Source organism: Hylobates moloch, unplaced genomic scaffold (genome assembly GCF_009828535.3).
Source record: "Hylobates moloch isolate HMO894 unplaced genomic scaffold, HMol_V3 SCAFFOLD_5, whole genome shotgun sequence".
NCBI classification, from domain to species: domain Eukaryota; kingdom Metazoa; phylum Chordata; class Mammalia; order Primates; family Hylobatidae; genus Hylobates; species Hylobates moloch.
In genome coordinates, this window is record NW_026652280.1 from 156,096,572 (window position 1) to 156,121,245 (window position 24,674).

A 24,674-nucleotide genomic window follows, 5' to 3' on the forward strand; every position below is an offset into this window, starting at 1 on the left:
TTTGTTATGATTTCCATTCTTTTGCATTTGCTGAGAAGTGTTTTACTTCCAATTATGTGGTCAATTTTAGAATAAGTGCAATGTGGTGCTGAGAAGAATGTATATTCTGTTGATTTGGGGTGGAGAGTTCTGTAGATGTCTGTTAGGTCTGCTTGGTCCAGAGCAGAGTTCAAGTCCTGAATACCCTTGTTAATTTTTTGTCTTGTTGCTCTGTCTAATATTGACAGTGGGGTATTAAAGTCTCTCACTATTATCGTGTAGGTGTCTATGTCTCTGTGTAGGTCTCTAAGAACTTGCTTTTCAATCTGGGTTTTAACCCAATGCAAGGAAGCTGAGAACCTTGGAAAAAGGTTAGATGCATTGCTAACTAGAATAACTGGTTTAGAGAAGAACATAAATGACCTGATGGAGCTGAAAACACAGCATGAGAACTTCGTGAAGCATATACAAGTATCAATAGCTGAATTGATCAAGCAGAAGAAAGGACATCAGAGATTGAAGATCGACTTAACGAAGTAAACCATGAAGGTAAGTTTAGAGAAAAAAGAATGTAAAGAAATGAACAAAGCCTCCAAGAAATATGGGACTATGTGAAAAGACCAAACCTTCATTTGATTGGTGTACCTGAAAGTTACAGGGAGAATGGAACCAAGTTGGAAAGCATGCTTCAGGATATTATCCAGGAGAACTTCCTCAGCCTAGCAAGACAGGCCAACATTCAAATTCAGGAAATACAGAGAACACCACAAAGATACTCCTCAAGAAGAGCAACCCCAAGACACATAATTGTCTGAACCACCAAGGTTGAAATGAAGGAAAACATGTTAAGGGCAGCCAGAGAGAAAGTTCGGGTTACCCACAAAGGGAAGCCCATCAGACTAACAGTGGATCCCTCGGCAGAAACCATACAAGCCAGAAGAGAGTGGGGGGCAATATTCAACATTCTTAAAGAGAATAATTTTCAACCCAGAATTTCATGTCCAGCTAAACTAAGCTTCATAAGCGAAGGAGAAATAAAATCCTTTACAGACAAGCAAACGCTGAGGGATTTTTGTCACCACCAGGCCTGCCTTACAAGAGCTCCTGAAGGAAGCACTAAACATGGAAAGGAACAACCAGTACCAGCAACTGCAAAAACATACCAAATTGTAAAGACCATCGACACTATGAAGAAACAGTATCAACTAACGGGCAAATAACCAGCTAGCATCATAATGACAGGATCAAATTCACACATATCAATATTAACCTTGAATGTAAAGGGGCTAAATACCCCATTTACAAGGCACAGACTGGCAAATTGAAAGAGTCAAGACCCATCGGTATGCTGTATTCAGGAGACTGATCTCACGTGCAAAGACACACATAGGCTCAAAATAAAGAGATGGAGGAATATTTAACAAGCAAATGGAAAACAAAAAAATCAGGGGTTGCAATCCTAGTCTCTGATAAAACATACTTTAAACCAACAAGATCAAAAGAGACAAACAAGGCCATTACATAATGGTAAAGGGATCAATGCAACAAGAAGAGCTAACTATCCTAAATATATATGCACCCAATACAGGTGTATTTTTTATATGCAATTTGACCAATAGCTATTGGAGCAAGTAAGAAGAGATGCCTCCTTAAAACTGTATCAGCCTGAAGCAATTATAGCTGGTGGTATCATTTATAGAGAAGATGATGGAAAAAATGACAAAGCTGACACCAGAAATCTTCATGTCTACCATTCTTATTTTGGTGTAGAGGCAAACAGCCACACACACTAAAAAGAAGGTTCAATACCAAACCTATGATGAACTCAAGTCAACATAGATATGTTAAATTTCATTGATTACACTCATTTAACTATGGTAATGCAATAAGAAACATTGTTAGGATAATTTATGACCACAGTGATTAAAACAAAATTAAAAATTTGATATATAAAATGATAAACTTTAATTTTATTTTGAAAATTAGTTTGTGTGTATACCTGTACAACTCAAGGATATTTGGCAAATGGGGCAATACTCCATTGAGTAGGAAGTGCAGATTATAGGGAGATTTCAGAAGGGCAACATATTGTACACTAGAAGAAAAATACATACAGCTATCAGGTTAGTAAATTTGGGAGAAATTGTGTAGGCCAGTCAGATCTTATGGACAGAGAGAGAGGGAGAGAAAAAAAAAACAATAGCAAAAGAGGAAACAGACTAAAATGGTTTGCTTTACCTCTAACCACTCCAGTAAAGGGAGCCAGGAGCTCACTGGGAATCTCAGCAAGAAGAGTTAAAAGACCTACTGCAAGACTCTGCCTATTTTAGTAGCACTGTAAAGTGAAAAGCCAAATGCTGGTAATCAATAGAGAGAGTCATACAACTGATTATGCCTTACAAACACATCTGAGGAAAATTTTGAGGAGTGCTTATGACCTTGGCCAACAGTAAGTTCACATGGGAATGAATTTGACTTAGTCTAAATGAGTTAATTTAAGTGACACTTCAATTCCTCTTGTTCTTGCTCTCTTTCTCTCTCTCTGCTTCAACAACAAACACATTGAGTTTTTTATGTGAAATGAACTGTTTAATAATCTTGCTTCATACTTGACAAATGAATTTTTCCTTCCTTATCAATGTACCACTTTATTGAGCACTCACTATGCCTGGATGTCAACAGGGCCTATTGTGGATCTAGAAACAATATAACGTTCATTCTTGTTTTCAAGGAGTTTACACTGAAGCTGCAAGGGAGCATGGCATTGTAGAGGAAGGACTCACAAGGCTTCATTGCCCATGTAAGCTTGCTATTTTAATTTTTTTTTAAGGATCTACTGAGACATGGAAGACAGGCTCATCACTTAGCTCTGCTGCAACTCTAGGAAAATTGATCAGTTTATGTAAAAGAGCCCAAGACAGACTTCAAAAGGGTGAGGAAGTGTTCTTCCTTGTATTTAGTACACAACCAGATTGTAAGTTTTATCTCCCACGGAGTAAGTGCTAGTGAAACACATAAGGCATTATTTGTTTATTTTATGTCCTAATGAAAATATTAGAAAGAGTTAAAAGTTCCAGCATCAAGCTGAAAAGGTGGCAGGAGGAAATAATAATATTAAAAAACCTAGGTTTTGTTACCATCATGTTCTTTAATGGAAACAGAAGGAGTCAATCCTCAGTTTACTTTAACACCATAACCCAGGGGAGAAGTAGATTCTGTAGAAAGGGAAAGTAGTCTTAAAGGGAAAGAAGTGCTAGTGATCACACTTCAGATAAATAACTCATTAACAGTGTTGAAAGTGAGGTATTTAATAGAATAACATAATGAGCTTTACTCTAAATAAATGGTGTAATGGTTTGCCAAACACCAGAGAACACATTTATTGCTTATTGAGAACAATTGCATGGTACCATTTTCTTCCTGACACAAAGGCGTCACCGAGTAGACCCCTTTATGAATTTATAATATATATCCTACTAGAGTCTCAAGAGTAGTGTGCTCAAATGTTTAAAGATTTCTATCATTTAACTGATTACCCATCTATGCTTTTTCTAGCCCATCTGAGAGAAAAAAAGTCCCCCTCCTATCCTTCAAGTAGAGGATATGATTTGTCTTCAGTGTTTTGCATGTATTTGAGGGAAGGGGTGGAATAGTTGGCAAGTTGGTAAAACACATAATAATGCCTTCAATTCTGATTGCGTTTCATTATAACTAACAATAATGATTTTTTTCCCACTATGATGCTGTGCAAATCCATTCTTGTATAGAAATGAGTTTTAGTGGATGAGAGAAAAATCACTTAATTGCTGCAGAATTAGAAGCACTTTCAAATTAATTCATTTTCATTAAAGTCCTTAAATTATAGTGTCGCAGTTTCTATAAAGCAATGACAAATCAACAATCAGACTTGAAATGGAATCACTGCCTAATTAAGTCTTATAATTCATTATCTTGCTTTATCATACAAAACAATTTACTTCATTATGAGCAGGTATCGTCTCCACAAACACGCAGGGACTATTTATTTAGAAATCATAATCTCATGAAATGTATTCATCTCTGATGCACATAGGAGTTTTATTTTACTGTTGAATTAAGATGAGAGGAATCATGGACAAAAATTCATTGGCATAGAAAGCCGATGCATTTACTTATAGATTGCTGCATATAATTAGGGAACAAAAAGAATTTAGAAAGGAAGAATAATTTACATGCAATGCAGATATTTATATATTTCCTCTAGATAGCTGGCTAGCTAACCAGGTTTTAGTAAAACTAACCAAAATTTCTTTAGAAAGGTCAATATTAATATACCTATTTTTTCAAAGAAAGAATATGTTTTACTGAAGATAAGAGATTAAAACCTCATTTTCCAGTTCATTTATTTCCGGCTCATTAGGTGTTTTTAATGTTCCAAGTAGGTAAATATTTAAAGTATTGGGTACTCTTAATGTTCCAAGTATGTAAAAATCATAAAATGTGGTATTTGTCTTAGAGAAGTTTATAATACAATGGAGAATAAAGTGTACTATTAGTAGATCTCTAGCCTATACCTAATAATAAAAGAATATATATTTTTATTACAAGCAAGAAGAAACACTTAAAAAATTAACAATATACTTGGCCACAATGTGAAAGGCAATAACTAATAAGAACTCAGTATCATGAAAACCATGTAGTCTGCAATGTATTTCCATAAAAACAACGGTGAGTAAAAAGGTCCCAGATGTATTAGAGCACCAGAAAACTATTTAGTAAACCATAAGAAAGTAAAAGAAGGGACATAATAATGATAGCTGCTGTAGAAAGCAGAAATTAATGAGTTGGAAAACAAACAAATAAACAAACCAAATAATAGAAAAGACCAACAAGCAAAAATAGTATTATTTGAGAGATTAATAAAGTAGAAAAACCTCTGGAAAGGTTGCTAAAAGGACTAAACGATAAATGGTGTGAAACAATGTTAGGAATGTCATGGAGAAAACAGTCACAGATGTAGTAGAGATTTATGAAAGAGAAGACTGCGGATAATATGTGAAAATAAATTAAAAAAACAGCATGATGAAATAGATTATTTCCTAATTAGATTGTTATTTATGAAAAAGTGACTCAAGAAGAATAAAGGTATAGGATTAGAAAGAAAGGATATTGTCACGAGTAGATAAAATGATTTTATAATAAAGATTCAAAAGAATCTGCTGGTTACATATTAGAACTTATATTCAGCTCTGTAGCTCAATGTACAATCAAAACATCAAAATTAGTAATTTTTTTACATAGAATCAACCAAAATTAGAAAACGCATTTCTTAAAAAGTGATACAATTTGTAAAGCTAACAACTTAAAATACTTAAACATAACTCTAACAAAATGTGTACATATTCTTGATGGAAGTCACAAAGTTTTATTGAACAACACATAGTAAGACCCAAATGAAGGGAAATACCATGTTCACGAATTACAACTTTTACTATGCCAAAGATATCAACTCTTCCCAAATTAATCTTTCAATTAAAGCCAATTTTTAAAATTCCAATAGATTACGTACCTCAAGTTGAACCTAATATTCCTGTGGAAGAATTCAGTATCAAGAATAGCAAAACACTTTTGAAAATTAAAACCAAAAAAAAAGTGGACTTGTATTTTGAGACGTTAAGACTTAATATTAGAGTATAGTGATTACAGCAATGTTGTAATAGCACAGGAATAGGCAAATAAGGCAACGGAGCAGGATGAACAGTTTGGGAAAAAGCTTTTTGTATATGAAAGAGGTAGAATTACAAATCAGTGGGGGCAATGAAGGACCATACAATGTTGTTGGAACAATGAATCATCTATTCACATGGAAAAAGATAAATTTGGATCATATAGAGCATAGAAATAAATTGCAAATGAATTAAATATCCAGATGTGAAAAGAAAAACAAACAGTTTTAGAAGAAAATATAGAAAAATATCTTTGTGATATTAGAGTACGGAAGATTTTCTTAAATAATTTGTAAAATTACACAATAAAGAGTAATACATTTTACTACATTGAGAGAAACAAAGAACCACAAAACAACCAGATAAAAACATTACAACAGGAAAAAACCCTCACAAATCAATATTAATCCTGGATATAAATGAATCAAATGTTCCTTTAAAAGACATAGATTAGTAGAATGGATTAAGCAACATGAAGTAACTATATGCTGCTTATAAGAAATTCACCTTACTGGTAAGCAAAGACACTTACAAACTGAAGGTAAAGGGATAAGGAAAGATATTCTACACAAATGGAAACTAAAAGAGAGTAGGAGTAGCTATACTTATGTCAGATAAAACGGACTTTAATCAAAAACAGTGAAAACAAAAGAGAAAGATGTCATTATATAATAAAGGAATCAATTACAGAAGAAGATGTAATAATTCTAAAAATATATGCACTCACCATTGAAGCTCCCAGATTTATAAAACAAACATTACTAGACCTAAAAAAGATATAGATGCAATACAATAATAGTGGGGGGCTTCAATACCTCACTTGCAACACTTAGATTATTGAAAATAGAAAATCAACAAAGAAACAGTGGACTTAAATTGGACTTTAGACCAAATGGGCCTAATAGACACACAGAACGTTCGATTTAACAACTGCAGAATATATATTCCTCTCATTAGCACATGGAGCATTCTCCAATATAGATAGACCATACGACAGGCCATAAAACAAGTCTCAATACATTTTAAAAAAGTGAAATCATATTAAGTATATTCTTAGACTACAGCGGAATAAAACTAGAAATCAATACCAAGGAAAACTCTCAAAACTACACAAATAAATGGAAATTAAACAATATACTCCTGAACAATATTTGGTCAATAATGAAATTAAGACAAAAATTAGAAAAAAATCTTTTGAAATGAATGAAAATGGAGACACAACCTACCAAAACTTATGGAATACAGTAAAAGTAGTACTAAGAGGGAATTTTATAGTATTAAATGCTCACATTAAAAAAAAAATAGAAAGGTCACAGACTGACTTCCAGGCTCATCCCAAGGAACTAGAAAACAAAGGCAAACCAAATACACAGCACAAGAAAAGAAATAACAGAAATCAGAGCAGAACTAAATGATACTGAGAACAACAACAAAAACAATCAATTAAATTAAAAGTTGGTACTTTAAAAAATAAAAAAATTGATAGACTATGAGCTAGACTAATCAAGAAAAGGAGAGAGAAGATCCAAATACACACAATCAGAAATAAACAAGGAGACATGATAACTGATGCCACGGAAATACAAAAGATAATCAGAGACTACCATGAATAAGTCTTTGCTCACAGGCTAAGAATTCCAGAGGAAATGAATAAATTCCTAGAAACATACAACCTCCGAATATCGAACCAGGAATACATAGAAATCCTGAACAGATCAATGATGAGTGGTGAGATAGAATCAGTAACAAAACATCTTCCCAAAAATAAAATCCCAGGACCAGATGGATTCAGAGCCAAATTCTTCCAAACCTACAAAGAAGAACTGGTACCAACCCTCACGAAACAGTTCCAAAAAGTTGAGGAGGAGGGAATTCTCCATAATTCATTCTAGAAAGCAAGTATTATCCTGATACCAAAGCCAGACAAGGACACAACGATAAAAGAAAACTATAGACCAATATCCTTGTGAACATAGATGCACAAATTCTCAACAAAATACTAGTAAACCAAATCCAACAGCACATCAAAAAGATCAAGCTGGTTTTATTCAAAGGGTGTGAAGATGGTTCAAAATAGGCAAATCAATAAATGTAATCTATTACATAAACAAAAGTAAAAACAAAAACCATATGATCATCTCAATAGATAGAGAAAAAGCATTTGACAAAATTCAGTATCCCTTCATGATAGAAACCCTCAACAAACTAGGCATATAAAGAATATACCTGAAAAAAATAAAGATCATATATGACAAACCCACAGCCAACACCACAATGAATTTGGAGTAACTGAAAGCAATCCCTGTAAATCTGAAAGACAAGAATGCCCACTTTCACTACTCTCTTCAATATAGTATTAGAAGTCCTAGCCAGAGTATTCAACCAAGAGAAAGAAATAAAAGGCATTCAAGCTGGAAAAGGGAAAGTGAAATGATCTCTGTTTACTATTGATATGATCTTATACCTAGAAAACCCTAAAGACTCTTCAAAAAATGCTTAGATTTGAAAAAGAAATTCAGCAAAATTTCAGGATACAAAATTAATGTGCAAAAAATCAATAGCATTTCTGTACATCAATAACAAGCTGAGAAACAAATCAAGAAAGCAATCCCATTTACAATAGCTGCAAACAAATAAAATGCCTTGGAATCTATTTAACCATGGAGGTGGAATATCTGTACAAAGAAAACTACAATACACTGGTGAAACAAATTGTAGATGACCCAAAGAAATAGGAAAACATTCCACTCCCTTGGATTGGAAGAATTAATACTGTTGAAATGACCATACTGCCCAAAGCAATCTATAGACTCAATACAATCCATATGAAAATATGCATGCCATTTTTCACAGAATTGGGCAAACCAATCCTAAAATTCATGTGGAACTAAAAGAGAGCCTAAATAGTCAAAACATTTCTGAGCAAAAAGAACAAAGCTGGAAACATCAAATTACCTGACCCCCAAATTATACTACAAGGCCGTAGTTACAAAAACAACATGGTACTTATATAAAAATCAATGCAGAAATCAATGCAATAGAATAGAAAAGTCAGAGATAATGTGACATATCTTTGCCAGTGGATCTTTGACAAAGCTGACAAAAACATACACGGGAAAAAGGACACCCTCTTCAATAAATGCTGCTGGGAAAACTGGATCGCTATATGCAGAAGAACGAAACTCACCCCGTCTCTCACCGTATATGGAAATCAACTCAAAATGTATTAAAGACTTAAATGTAAACACGAAACCATAAAAACACTAGAAGAAAATCCAGAGAAAACACGTCTGGACATTGAACTAGGCAAATAATTCATGACTTAAGACCTTTTGAGCTTTTGTGCTCTAAAGCACAATTAACAAAACCAAAAAGAGACATTGAGACAATGAAACTAAAAAGCCTCTGCACACTCAAATAATCAACAGAGTGAACAGAAAGTCTGCAGAATGTGAGAAAATATTTGCAAACTATAGCAAAGAGTTGAAATCAACCTAGGTGTCCATCAATAAATGAATGGATAAAGAAAATGTAGCACATAAATACAATGGAATATTAGTCTGCAATTCAAAAAAGAATGTAATCGTGTCTTTTGCTGCAACATGGATGTAAGTGGAAGCCATTATCTTAAGTAAAACAACTCAGAGACAGGAAGTCAAATATTGCATGTTCTTGCTTATAAGCAGAAGCTAAACAGTGTGTACACATGGACATAAAGTGTGGATTAATAGACACAGAAGACTCAGAAGGGTGGTAAAGTGGGGTGTGGGGAAAAGGATGAGAAATTACTTACTGAGTACAATGTACATTATTTGGATGACGGTTATACTAAAAGCCCAGAATTTACCACTATGCATCGTATGCATCTAACAAAACTGTTGTATCCCTTAAAGATATGAAAATAAAATTTAAAAATAAATTGGCAACTTCTTTATGACAAATGGCATCCCAAAGTGAAGACAAGCCACAAATTGGGAGACAATATTTGTAGCCCACATAACTAAAAACAAAACAAAAAACAAAACTAGCATTCAGAGTATATAAATCTTTCAAGTCACCAAAAACCTAAAAGACAAACATTCAAAATTAAAATGAACCCAAAGAGATAACTGTAAAGAAAGAGACTCTAAACTGGCCAATAAAAACAAAAAAAGAAAAAAAATGCCAACTTCACTAGTGATTAGGGAAATATAAAGTATCAAGCTACTCTTATATAGCCATCTGATTGGCCAACAATTAATATATTTAATAACCCTATGTGTGACACAGATATGGGGCAATGGGGACATTGGTAATTTTCTCGTATAACTAACACCAAAGACAAATCTTAGAAAATATAGAATGAAAAACTTGAAGAATAATATATACAACGTGGTAGCACTTCACTGAAATTTTAAAGACATTAAATCTGAGAGGGAGGAAGTGGGAAGGGATTGAGATGAGCATTTACAAGTTTCTCTAACCTTTTATTTACTAATAAAACCCCTAAATTATGAAATCTATAATAAACATTAACACTTCAATTTCCATGATGGGTACATTGGTGTCTCATGTTATTTTCTTCATGCTTAAAATGTTAAAATAATTTAAAAATTAAAGACGCATAAATATTTTAATAACTATCAAGCATTTTTAATACAATATTGTGTTAAGATAGACAATACACAGGGTGTATTAGTACAGAGGGGAGACCCTTGACTTAATTTAGTCAGATCAGAGGCCATGTGGAAACAATAACAACAGAATTGAGTTTTGAATAATAAGTATGATTGAACCACGTAAGAAGAGGTGTAAAAAATGATTTAGTCAGAGGAAACTGGAAATAATGTAAATAGAGTCACCAAGATTCACTATTTGAGGAAGCTCTTCAGTATCTAGGCCATAAAGTTAAAAAATGCAAATCAGCCGGGCACAGTGGCTCATGCCTGTAATCCCAGCACTTTGGGAGGCTGAGGAGGGCAGATCACAAGGTCAGGAGTTCGAGACCAGCCTGACCAACATGGTGAAACCCCATCTCTACTAAAAATACAAAAATTAGCTGGGCGTGTTGACAGGTGCCTGTAATCCCAGCTACTCAGGAGGCTGAGGCAGGAGAATCGCTTGAACCTGAGAGGCGGAGGTTGCAGTGAGCCAAGATCATGCCATTGCACTCCAGCCTGGGTGACAGAGCAAGACTCCATCTCAAAAAAAAAAAAAAAAAAGAAAGTGCAAATCATGCGTGGTGGGATTGGCAGATGGAATGTGGGAGTTAATAGAGGTCAATTGCGGGTACTTTTAATTCTGTGTTAGGAACTCTACATTCTACCCTAGTTCAAATGACATATCTTATATTGGAGAGTAATGCAGTCATATTAGCAATTATGAAACAGTGCTAAAGCTACTTTGTGGAGAATGGGTTTGGTAATTGTGGTGGCAATAATGGAGATGAGACCAGTCAGGAGGCTATCAATTAATCTAGGAAAGAGATATGGGACTAGTTTATGAATGTAACAATGGGAACAGTAAGAAGGAAAAGGACCTGCCATATATTTAGGAGGTAAATTTGGCAGGAGTTGAAGACTGAATGGATATGGAAGTTGAAGAAGAGAATGAATTTTTGCCTTGGAAACCTGAGTAGATCACAGCAACATTAACAGAGAACTGGACAATGGAGGAAAAGTAGGTTGGAGAGAATGATGAATTTGGTTTTCAATACTTTATATTGGGAGTGTTTGTGGAATAAATATAGTGATGCCCAACATGAAGTTGGTTATTCTAGTCTGAAGCTCAGGGGAAAGGCCAAAGCTTGATATGAGGTAGTCATTATTCTAAGGAACAAAAACATTAAATATATTATTATATGGCAGGTTACAGCCGACTTTAGCGGCTACTCATTACTTACTGGAGCGTCATTTCTATCTTTTCCAGCACTCGGTTAAAACATTTGGATGGGGACCTTATCCTATGTTGGATCCCTAATGTAATTAAATACACATTATATATTTTTAAAAGAATGTCTCTATATAATTCTTATGTACCTGCCAAACATTTGATGAATGACTACCACGTATACTGGGTATTGTGCTAGTAGTTCCAAACAGAGAAATAAATGAGATAGCCCCTAATCTTTATTTTATTTTATTTTATTTTTTACATTTCCATCAGCCTAATGCTTTAATAAGTGGCTATATTAGCACTTGGTTCAAATGCTGAGACAGTGCTCTGGCTCGGCCTTAACTTAGGGGTATCAAAACCACACCCGGTGGGGTCCCTAGCAGAAGCCCACCAGCCGGAGGGTGTTGGGGTAGCTCTTGTGCATGCCATGCATGTTTTCTGGTCGATGGACAGGGAATTGGCTTCGACAGCCAGGTCATACTCGAGGATGGCTTTGGTATTGACCAGCGACTGCAGGGTGTCCTCTGCATCCCTCAGGAGCTGCTGCAGGGTCTGGATGGTGTCGCCAACCTCGTGCACCTCGTGAACAAGGCGTAGCTGAGCCATGTCTCAGCAGAACCCAGTGATCGGTCGTCTCGTGCGCTCGTCCAGTCTGGTCCGAGCCACCTTCAGGAAGGCAGTCTTGTCCTCGATGGCCTTCTTGATGGATTCTACGGTCATTTCAGTCTGGAAAACCTCCTGCACGGCCTTAGTTGAGGGCATCTGAATCTTATTCTTAGCATCTACAGTCTCAGCAAGGCGATGGGTGAAAGACAGGTTCACTTTGTTGAACTGACTCCACATCTCATTGGCAGTCACAACCAAGAGGTGTTCAATGTCGTCTCTAAGTCGAGCGGCAGCTGCCCGTTCACTCCGGGAGGGGAAAATACTGTCATCTGTAAATCTGGCCCAGGACCCGGGCACTGAGACGGCTGCATCGACCCTCTGCACTCCGTGGAAGGAGCCGACACCATCTGACGTGTTGTGCAGGTGGTGGCTTTGTCGTGGATCTGGAAGGCCATCTGCTTGTCACTCAGGTCCTTCTCCAGCTGACGCTGGGACGCTCTGTCGGCCGCAAGTTGGGCAATAGCGTTATCCAAACTGTCTTCGTTCTTTCTTGACAAAACAGAATAGTACCAAGTTCCGTCAGCAGCTGTGTTTCCACTTCATCGTGGACTGGATCGATTCCCATTCTCTTTTCTCGCTGAAATGGACATTCTCGGGCCACCTGCAGAGGGGCTCAGTCTCCATCAAAGCCCGCTGCAGTCTTTTCTTCACATCAGTGCGTGCATTTGTCTCTCCGATCATTGCATAGTTGCATGAATTTATACATCTTTTATACATGAATGATTTCAGATTTGCAAAACCCTATGTCACTGACACGTTCTCCCAGATTGTGGGCTGTGTCTGCCTGGGTTTTTCTTGTTTGTTGGTATTTGCCTTCAATCAGCCGAGATGTATCCGCTCTTAGTTTCTCCGAATTATGTCGGGAAGTGTTGGACTCTTGATAGTTGGTTAAATTGGACCTGTCCCAGTCGTCCGGCGTGTATCTTGGGAAGAAACTGGTTCCGTCGGAAACAAAGGGAAACGTGGTATTCCCGGACATCCTCTGTGACCTGGTGCAGTTCGGGGCCACGCTTGGGGAACTGCAGGCGACTTTGTAGCATGTGTTCAGTCTGCAAGGAAGGCTCAGGCTAGGGTCAAACTGGAGTAGGGAAAGCGGTCCCTGCAGCTTGAGGCCATGGTACTGATGGCTGGTAGAAATTTGGTTGGTGTTGGTCTAGGGTGGGCGTAAGTTGCTGTTCAAGTATAACCTACGCGTTCCATGATGCCGAAACACTATTTGTAAATCTCTCCTGTGACTCAGCAATTCAATTTCTTGGTATGTACCTGTCGGGTCGAGGGGCGGTTAGGATAGCCTCTAATCTTAAAGGTCTCACAATCTAGCCAAATATATAGAAATTAAATTAAAAAGTGAAATAAGTTCAAAACAAAAACATATACAATGTAAAAAAGTATCACAGAGGAAGAAGGAATTAATTCTCCTTATGTATACAGCGTCAGGGAAGTTTCCTAGAGTAAATGACATCCGAAATGTCTGGTTTTTTGTTGTTTTTTTTTGAGACGGAGTTTCGCTCTTGTTGCCCAGACTGGAGTGCAACGGCACGATCTTGGCTCACCGCAACCTCTGCCTCCTGGGTTCAAGCAATTCTCCTGCCTCAGCCTCCCGAGTAGGTGGAATTATAGGCGTGTGCCACCATGCCCGGCTGATTTTTCTTCTTTTTGTATTTTTAGTAGAGACAGGGCTTCTCCACGTTGGCTAGGCTGGTCTCGAACTCCTGACCTCAGGTGATCCACCCGCCTCGGCCTCCCAAAGTGCTGGGATTACAGGCGTGAGCCACCGCGCCTGGCTGAAATGTCTTTTTAAAGGTGAAGAGGACTCTGTCTGGTTGATGAGGTACAGCAGTAGGGAGGAAGGGGTATTTTTGGTAGAGAAGATAAGAAGATAATATGATTCCTTGTGTCACAAGCAACCAGCTTGATGCATTTGGAAATTACAGTCTGGGGCTACCTGGGCGTGAGATGGAAGAGAGATGACCAGCTGGAGTTGCGTTAGAGTCATGTCCTTTGTAGGGACATGGATGAAGCTGGAAACCATCATTCTCAGTAAACTATCGCAAGGACAAAAAACCAAACACCGCGTGTTCTCACTCATAGGTGGGAATTGAACAATGAGAACACATGATCACAGGAAGGGGAACATCACACACCGGGGCCTGTTGTGGGGTGGGGGGAGGGGGGAGGGACAGCATTAGGAGATATACCCAATGCTAAATGATGAGTTAATGGGTGCAGCACACCAACATGGCACATGTATACATATGTAACAAAACCTGCATGTTGTGCACATGTACCCTAAAACTTAAACTGTAATAATAATAAAATAAAATCAAAAAAAGAGAAAGAATACATTTAGGAAAACAAAACAAAACAAAAAAAATCTGTTTACTCAAATTGTGCAGATATCTTTCTGTACACAATAGTTCACTTATCTAAAGGCTTTAATATAAAATAGTATTTTTGAATTATAGAGAGGAAAAATGGTGGGTCAAGATGACAGGCAGTAGAATTGGACATGAAAAATAAAGGCAGGAGGTCACATCAACAATCAGGATCAGATTGAATCTTGACCTTAGAGTGAATTAATTTCATTAAGGGGTCACTCATCTAATTTAAGCACATTTTAGGTAATTTTAACCTAGATTGACTAATATTTGAATGAGTCTCTGTCTCGAAATAGTCTATTATGTCCTGTCCCTAAATACCAATACTGCTTGCATTCTCTCAGGTCTGGCCCCTTTATCAGCAGGGCTATTCCAACCGTGTCAACTGTGATTCTGACACTGCAGTTACTTGTTGCTATCTACTCTTTCTTCACTTGACAGATTCCCAAAGGATGTATTATGTTTCTTAAGTAACTGTCTAGTTTTCTGCCACAGAATCAGTGATAGCTTTTTCTTTTCGAGACGGTGTCTTGCTCTTTCGTCCAGGCTAGAGTGCAGTGGCGTGATCTCACTGCAACCTCCGCCTCCCAGGTTCAAGCGATTCTCCTGCCTCAACCTCCTGAGTAGCTGGGATCACAGGCGTGTGCCACCACATCTGGCTAATTTTTATATTTTTAGTCAAGACGGGGTTTCACCATGTTGGCCTGGCTGGTCTCAAACTCCTGACCTCGTGATCCCCCGGCCTGGGCCTCGCAAAGTGCTGGGATTACAGGCATGAGCCACCACGCCAGGCAGTGACAGCTTTCTTAGGTATGGCTTTCTGAAATGGCTGATGTGATGAAGTCTTTTACTATTTGTGTAAGTTCTAGCAATGGCTGCTATCATTATACTCATCAAGCCTATAGTACTATACCAGTATTGCAGAGTGGTTCGCCATCTTTAGCATGACTTTTTGCATAAATATTTCCAGAATATACAGAATCATAAACATAGCTAAAAGCCCCGAAGTAATAGTTGCAAAAACTTCTAAGGATGCTTACAGATACTTCTGAGTTGAAAAAATATAACCTGTGGTTCACCTTCTAAGAGCAAACATTTCTTGATGTAAGAGGGCCACCAGAAACTTTTACATGCTCACAAAAATTTCAGATTATTTAGAGTTTCAGGTTTATATTGGGCGATAAATTATTTTCAGATCTTCTTTAAAAATAAGGTAGATTTTTCTTTACTTGGAATATCCAGCTAATCCTGCCTGAAAATCAAGGAATGTGATAATTGTCCATATACTATTTCTCAGAAATTACAACAAAAATACAATTTGAAGTGTGAATGTATATAAATAAAAGGTAGTAGTAATTGTTTTATTGTACAGAAATACAAATCTATACAAATAGGTAAATCTATTCTCAAAGCATGGTAGCTCTAAGGTCATCTTTCCATGGGTCAAAACCTAGCTGTTCTTCTCTTTACACATCTGTATATGGTACTTTTAGAATTGTCTTCCTGAAAACCCTCTAAGTGGCAAGTCAAGTTGGTGTAGAAAGAGGTCTGTGTCCCCTGTTTATGTTCTGATTGTCTCTTTCAGATGAAATACTCTCTTTATTCAGATTTCATGGAAATCTTCAGGAAACATCTTTTACTTGAACTCTTCCTGAAAACCTTCTAAGTGGCAAGTCAAGTTGGTGTAGAAAGAGGTCTATGTCCCCTGTTTATGTTCTGATTGTCTCCTTCACATGAAATACTCTCTTTATTCAGATGCTACAGTGTTTCATGAAAATCTTCAGGGAACATCTTTTACTTGAACTCTTCCCTAATAATACAGCAGTCTTAATTAATCTTCCATTGTCTAAGAATTTATCATTGTAACATGTGCTTTATAATTAGGTACTTCATTGTATAGTATTTTATAATTTTCACTGATTATTTGAGAGTGTCAGTCTTATCCACAGTGATTCTATTAACTTCTCAATTACTCTCAAAGACTTGAATTAAGAAAATCACTAGCACTTCACACTGGTAAATTTCAGCAAGTTTTCCACGTTTTGGAACAATCATTCATTCATGAATTCATTGAATAAATATTTACTGGGCTCCTAAAATGTGACACACACTGTTTTAGGCAATGGAAATATAGCAGTAAACAAAAGAACAACAAAAAATTTAGGGCATCATTAAATTTTAATTCTAGAAAGGAGATTCCAGACAATAGATAAATAATTTAAATACACAGTGGGTCAGTTTTTCATATAAGAAAAAAAAAAAGAAAGAGTAGAATGTGCTTCTATTGAACAATAATATAAGTATCTTATTTTTAAATAAGGTGGTCTGGGAAGTCTTTGTTGACAGTACATTTAAGAAAAGGCCTGAAGGTGATAAGGAAATGAGTATTGCAGATATTTGTGGAGGAGAGTTCTGATCGAATGAACAGAGACAAGGCTACTGAGATATTGTCATGGAGCTCTAAAGGCACCAAATTTCTTAGGAAAGTTATATTTACATGTGACCAAGATATTTTTCTGGTGGCCCTTCACAAAACAGATCCTTATTTCCCGGGATGTCAAGCCAATCTTACCTAGCTTCTTTTGGTCCTATCTGGTTATCACTTCTTAGGAAAACCTTCCCTAACTACAAAGATTGGATTGCATCCTTCTCTAGGCATGCCCTTCATGTTGAATGTATCTTCACACAAAATTGCTTATTGGGCAACCCACTTGAATGTAAACTTCAGAAGGGCAGGATCTGTTTTGTTCACGCCTGCATTCCTGTCTCCTCGGCACTAAATATAACCAAATAAATAACCAAAGCACTACTTGTGCAGATATGGTGCACACACAGGAAGTTTAACTTACTACCTTAATGATGAAGGGGTCCTACTTTATATCCTCATTGTACCCAGACATAACCCCTTTTGACTGATCCTTGCTAATGAAAGGGAGAGCTGAGTTCATTTGGAAAGAAATGAAGATTTAATGAATGAACAAAGATGCAAGAGACTTTCTGAAGCTCTAAGTCACTCCCATAAATACTCAGGAGAAAATATAATCAACCTGAATATCAACATCAACATCATCATTGACAAAAACACCAGATATACAAGTCTGTCCAGAAATATGACAAAAACTACTAAATTCCTATTATCTATTACACATTGCTGTAGATGTTTGGGACATATTAGTGACCAAAACAAAGAAAAATTGTTCCTGTTATGAAATGGAGTTTACATTATCAGTTAGGAAAAAAATATACCATAACCATAGGAAATAAGTAAAGTACACAATATTGCGAGGATGGTTAGTGCTACGGGAAAAATCTGAAGCCCAGTAAGGGAAATTAATGGCAACAAAAGCCAAAATTGACAAATGGGATCTAATTAAACTAAAGAGCTTCTGCACAGCAAAAGAAACTACCATCAGAGTGAACAGGCAACCTACAGAATGGGAGAAAATTTTTGCAACCTACTCATCTGACAAAGGGCTAATACCCAGAATCTACAATGAACTCAAACAAATTTACAAGAAAAAAAACAAACAACCCCATCAAAAAGTGGGCAAAGGACATGAACAGACACTTCTCAAAAGAAGACATTTATGCAGCCAAAAAACACATGAAGAAATGCTCATCATCACTGGCCATCAGAGAAATGCAAATCAAAACCACAGTGAGATACCATCTCACACCAGTTAGAATGGCCATCACTAAAAAATCAGGAAACAACAGGTGCTGGAGAGGATGTGGAGAAATAGGAACACTTTTACATTGTTGGTGGGACTGTAAACTAGTTCAACCATTGTGGAAGTCAGTGTGGCGATTCCTCAGGGATCTAGAACTAGAAATACCATTTGACCCAGCCATCCCATTACTGGGTATATACCCAAAGGATTATAAATCATGCTGCTGTAAAGACACATGCACATGTATGTTTATTGCGGCACTATTCACCATAGCAAAGAGTTGGAACCAACCCAAATGTCCAACAACAATAGACTGGATTAAGAAAATGTGGCACATATACACCATGGAATACTACGCAGCCACAAAAAATGATGAGTTCATGTCCTTTGTAGGGACATGGATGAAACTGGAAAACATCATTCTCAGTAAACTATCGCAAGGACAAAAAACCAAACACCGCATGTTCTCACTCATAGGTGGGAATTGAACAATGAGAACTCATGGACACAGGAAGGGGAACATCACACTCTGGGGACTGTTGTGGGGTGGGGGGAGGGGGGGAGGGATAGCATTAGGAGATATACCTAATGCTAAATGACGAGTTAATGGGTGCAGCACACCAACATGGCACATGGATACATATGTAACAAACCTGCACATTGTGCACATGTACCCTAAAACCTAAAGTATAAAAAAAAAAAAAAGTAAAAAAGAAAAAAAAGTACTAACTTCTAACTTCATAACAACAACAACAAAAAAAGAGTATATTTTCAAATAGGGTGAACAGGTAAGGCCTTGTTATGCAGGTGATATTTGACACAAGTTGAGAAAAAATTTTACTCTGAGAATGAGAGAAGTCAGCTTTGTGAGGGCAGTAAACTATTCTAGAAAAGATTAGATCACATATCTGAATGCAGAGGGAAACAAGGCTTGAATGAGTCAAGCACGTTAGTTAGAGGAGGAGAGAGAGGATGTCTGTCTTGGACTTAAAATTTAGGATTTAACTTTACAAGAGCTTTAAGCTACAGTTGCAACAAAATCAAAGAAAAAGTTATTTTAGATTATTTGCTAAGAGAAGATATTAAAGCAATTAAAGCACATTTTCAGTTAAAAAATTCCAGATATTTTATGATGAGAGAAAAATCTTACCATTTTTACTGATGTCGAGTTCTTTAAGATTAACTAAACTAGCAATAGTGGTTGGCAGATTTGAAAGGTCATTATCAGGAATACTTAGTTTTCGTAGAGCTTGACAGTTGAACAATTGCTGTAATAGAAAATAATCACTAATTAGATCTCAATTTGGTTAAATTCATTCATAAACTCAGTAACAAAATTAAAGTCACCATGTTTCTATAGGTAGCAGTAAAAGAGCCAGTTATAAGAGCCTCACTTTCCTCCATACTCATCTTCTCAATTGTTTCTGAGTGGCTTCACATTCTATTCCCATGTTAGTGCCTCTATTTTTGGCCACCCAGACTCAAACCCAAGATATTCTATTTGGCCCCTTCTTTTACCACTCACATTCAGTTTACCACTGAATCCCCCACTGACTGCTTTTTCTTTTAAGTAACTTCTGGAGTTGTCCCTTCTTTTCTATTCTGACAGCTACCAGGATTACCTCAGTTCTCTTTTTCTGTGACCACATTAGATTTTATGAGGTATTATTTTAATGTAATCACATTGAACAGTTGTTTATCTAATATGCAAAAACTGCAATACACTGGAATACTTGAGCTCACATTTCTTTTGTGCTCCCTCCCCCAACTGTTTCATAAATATTTGGTGCATGAGACATTTAACCTCTGACATTTGGTGAAAAAAATCACTCGTAATTGCTTCATTTCTGCCATCAGTCCAAAGTATTAGGTGGGAAAGAGCCAAGTGTTAAAGTCATAGCTGTGAAATCCAGCATGCTTATATTCACTGGTTGAGGTAGATGCTTCTTTAAAATGTGAATTATTGAGCTTAACCCAAATCAGTCCTGGAAGGGGGTCAACAATCTGCATTTTTAACAAGCACACCAGTGATCTGGAAACTTTGATATAGGTGTTTGCCGTATCATATTTTGAGAAGCAATAAATTAGATGGTTTAGCTCTGTCCAATCCATCTTCACTCCTGCCAGATACGAACATCTGGGACAGAATTTTTGATTCATTTCTGGAAGAATTATCTTAATGAGATCTTTTCTGTTTGACATTTCTAATTCTGTTTTGCTGAATTTCCACAGATGAAGTCTGGTATCCATGACTATGAAACTGGCCTACAGTACAGTTAACTACCATTTGTTCTCCCATGTAATTCGTTATTTATAGGCAAAAACAATGTAGCACATGGTCATTATGTCTTAACTCATTAGCCTTTAAAAAATAAATTGGGCTGTTTGTTACTTAATATGAAATATGCAGTTTCTTACTTTGGGTCATGTTTGGTGCCTTACAAAGACTATTCATAACACTTCATGTAGTGTAGAATTAATTGTCAATATCTTAGACATAAATGTTGCTATTTCTTTTTATGAAACCTCAAAAAGAGAACTCGGATGCATACTTTGATGGATAGTTTCTACTATTAAATTTCCTTCTAAATAAATAGGAAAACAGATGCCTACACTCCTGGTATAAGTTAATTTATACTTATTCCAGTCTCTATCATTCTGTTACATCTATTACCTCTATATCTGCATGCAGTGTGGTCAGTTATAGATTCATAGATTTAAAAAAAGCAATTGTCTTATGACTGATTTTGGTAAGATTTACTAACAACTCTCTAGTCTGATCACTATTATATAACCATTTCAAGCCATGTTCAAGCTAATGATTTTCAAAACACAATTTGTTTGTTTTATAAATTTGTCTCAACTAAATTCTGAAGTGAGCTCAAGAATTAATAGTCCCAGTATTCTTTTTCAACTTTAAATGAAGTGACATCAGAAAGAAAAGACATAGAAACTTCTGAACAGCCTGCAACAAAAGAATCCAAGATCTCCTTGATGTAGAAGCTAAGAATATGGTATGTGGAATCAGATTGACGTGTGTTCAACCTCCACCCATCTATGTACTAGCTGTGCAATCTTGGGTAAGTTACGTAATATCTTTGAACTCATCAGTTTCCTTGACTATAAAATGAGAACAATATATTACCTAACTTGAAGAGTTGTTGAGAGAATTATTTGAGTTAATAGATTCATCAGTTCTAAGTCACACATATTTTCACATGTTAACATCTTTGATATTTGAAATGCATCCTGCGGTCAGGAGTAAGTTATGATTTTTAAGGAGTCTTTTCTTCTTCCTTAATGGTACTACAATATTGACGTGTCTTATAATCAATGGCCTTGAATATTTGATGAAATAAGGTACTTGTCAAAATGTAAGACTGTGTTTGTCACATAGTAAAGCATGATAACTGTAAGCCATTATTAATATTTATGTACCAGATACAGAGGCACGCCTATATAAGAATCTATTTTTTACTTTTCTAGATGATGGAGGCAGGAATCATGCCTGATCCATCTTGGTATCAACCTGTTTCTTCTTTCTATACACCAAAGTGACTGGTACAATGTCCTGTACATAGTATATATTGAAGAAATATTTTTGAAATTCTGCATAGATAATTAAAAGGGAAATAAAGAGAGTGCTATATTCCAGATAAGAGTGGTAGTTCACTGGATTGGGAACTTCAACAGGTAAACAGTCTCAGTGGAATCTAAGTTTCAAATATAAAACTGAACTTCTTAATATAACTATGAAGAATACAAATTGGCAAAGAAATTAAAAAAGCATTTTAACAGCTCTTTCAAGATTCAAAAGCTTTGAATTAAAATGAGGAATGATTATAAAATGCCTGTAATTCTTCAATATAGTAGAATACGGCAAATATAATTGATAGCTATTATAATTAGAGTAAAACTGTTAGTGGTCATGGTAAACTTCTCAATGATTCTCAAAGACTTGAATTGAATTAACGGCACGGTTATCCTCTCTTCATTTGCTAATGGTATTTTGCATTTCAAAAACAATAAAATTGTTTCGAGTCTTAAAATATTTGGGTACTGAAGTGTTCTTTTTTCTTGGGCTAAAGGAAGCAATTTAACTCTGAAGAAATTGGTTTGAGTATACAATATAAATTGCTGACACCAAAGTAAACATTTAGAACTGAAACACAGCAGTTAGATGTCTTCCGTGAGAGCTGACAAAAAGAAAAAAGCCTCAAAAGTTGAAACTAAAAATACATTTGGAGCTAAAAATGTATATTCCAAAATATTTCATTCATTCATTCATTCATTCATTCATTCATTCATGAAAAACCATTATTTTAGTGCTATAAGCTAGAAAAGCCATTTATTTTAGTGCTATAAGCTAGACACTATGCTAAGTGCAGGGGAAGCAACTATACTTGAGCCCAGATTCTTCATACTTTAATATTCAGACATTAATATATTTTCATATTCAGGCATTAATGTACTTTATTATTCAGATGTTTAAGTTTTAATTAATTTAATTGAAATTTATGTTGGGGCAAATATCCGTTGTAATGAAAATGCACAGGTAGGAAGGATATCTGTACCAGATTTTATTGTTGATGGTGCTGGAGTTGATTTATGGAAGTATCTCTAGGAAAGGTGTGAAAAAATGGACATGAGCGAGCAATCAGAAGTTAGCCAGATGAAGGCTAAAGAGGCAATAATGTCACACCTTTGTTGAAACATCTAAAGATAATCTCAACTCAAAGAATATGTAGCTCAAACTAGTTTCAGATATTTGCTTGATAACATGAGGAGACTTGAATCTTGGAGTGAATGGTATGAGCCTACAACATCTATATGCATCTAAAATATATTTATTGAATGTCTATTATATGCTATGATTTGTCTTCAGCACTAAAGATAAAAGTATGAAAAGAAATCAATTTCCGTTTCAGAAGTATGGTGAACTAAATATTTAAAGAGTAATCTTTTGGTACAGCAAAACTAAACACCCTCACACTCACCCACTGCTTTATTGTATAAAATGAGCTCTGATTGTAATTTGAGGCAATTATTTGAATTCCAGAATAACAAGAAAAATAACACATAGACTTACATGAGTCTGGATTTAGCTTTTGTTCTGGTGGAGTCTGTTGGTCCTTGACGGGTTAAGCCTGAGTTAAAGATATTGCAAGTGGAAGCATAGAAGACTGCTTGGAGTCTGAATAGAGTGGGAGATTGGCTTAGAGACCACCCCCAGTGACTAAACTAGAAAAAAACTGGGCCAGTAAAGGGATTTAGCAGGGGATACATGTATTTCTCAGCCTTGGCTTTGAGTGAAGAGTGAAAAAGGAAGAAAAGAAGGAAGGGAGGATGGAAGGAGGAAAGAAGGCAGGAGGGAAGGCAGGAGGGGGAAGAAGGAATAAAGAAAAGAAAAAGAATGAAGAAAGGGAGCGATATAGTTTGGCTGTGTCCCCACCCAAATCTCATCCTGTAGCTCCCACAATTCTCACATGTTGTGGGAGGGACCTGTTGGGAGGTAATTGAATCATGCGGGCAAGTCTTTCAAGCTGACTGCAGAAATTTGCATAAATAACGAGGAGCTGAAAGTTAGTCACCAAGGCAATGGGGAAAGTGCCTTCAGGGCATGTCGGAGACCCTTGTGGCAGCCTCTCCCACCACAGGCCCAGGGCCCCATGCTGTGTGCAGAAAGGGGCCAACAGAGAGCTCAGGCCATGGCTTCAGAGGGTGCAAGCCCCAAGCTTTGGCAGCTTCCACTTGGTGTTGAGCCTGCAAGTACACAGAAGTCCAAAATTGGGGTTTGTGAACCTCTGAGTAGATTTCAAAAGATGTATGGAAATGCCTGGATATCCAGGCAGAAGTTTGCTGCAGGGGCGGGGCCCTCATGGAGAATCTCTGTGAGGGCAGTGCAGAGGGGAAATGTAGGGTCAGAGCTCCCACACAGAGTCCCTCCTTGGGTACCTCCTAGTGGAGCTGTGAGAAGACGGCCACCATCCTCCAGACCTGAGAATGGTAGATGCACTGACAGCTTGCACCGTGTGCCTGGAAAAGCTGCAGACACTCAATGACAGCCCATGAAAGCAGCTGGGAGGGTGACTGTACCCTGCAATGCCACAAGTGCAGAGCTGCCCAAGGCTGTGGGAGCCCACCTCTTGCATCAACGTGACCTGGATGTGAGACATGGAGTCAAAGGAGATCATTTTGGAGCTTTAAGATTTTGGACTTGCATGGGGCGGCCCCATTGTTTTGGCCAATTTCTTCTATTTGGACTGGCTGTATTTACTCAATGCCTGTACTCCCATTGTATCTAGGAAGTGACTAACTTGCTTTTGATTTTACAGGCCCATAGGTGGAAGGGACTTGTCTTGTCTCAGATGAGACTTTGTACTGTGGACTTTTGAGTTAAT

At 36.8% G+C, this 24,674-nt stretch overlaps 1 protein-coding gene and 1 pseudogene across 5 annotated transcripts in view; both read right to left on the reverse strand.

Annotated features, from left to right (window-relative positions):
- The window catches only part of LOC116469908 (leucine-rich repeat-containing protein 7-like), a 323,159-nt gene that overhangs the window by 70,178 nt on the left and 228,307 nt on the right, over nucleotides 1-24,674 (reverse strand). For all 5 annotated transcript variants that reach the window (XM_058439675.1, XM_032155628.2, XM_032155630.2 and 2 more), the window contains exon 4: nucleotides 19,424-19,541. In XM_058439675.1, the coding sequence (XP_058295658.1) occupies nucleotides 19,424-19,541 (118 nt within the window). The remainder of the gene's footprint in view (nucleotides 1-19,423; nucleotides 19,542-24,674) is intronic.
- LOC116469906 (tektin-3-like) lies at nucleotides 11,935-13,424 on the reverse strand (annotated as a pseudogene).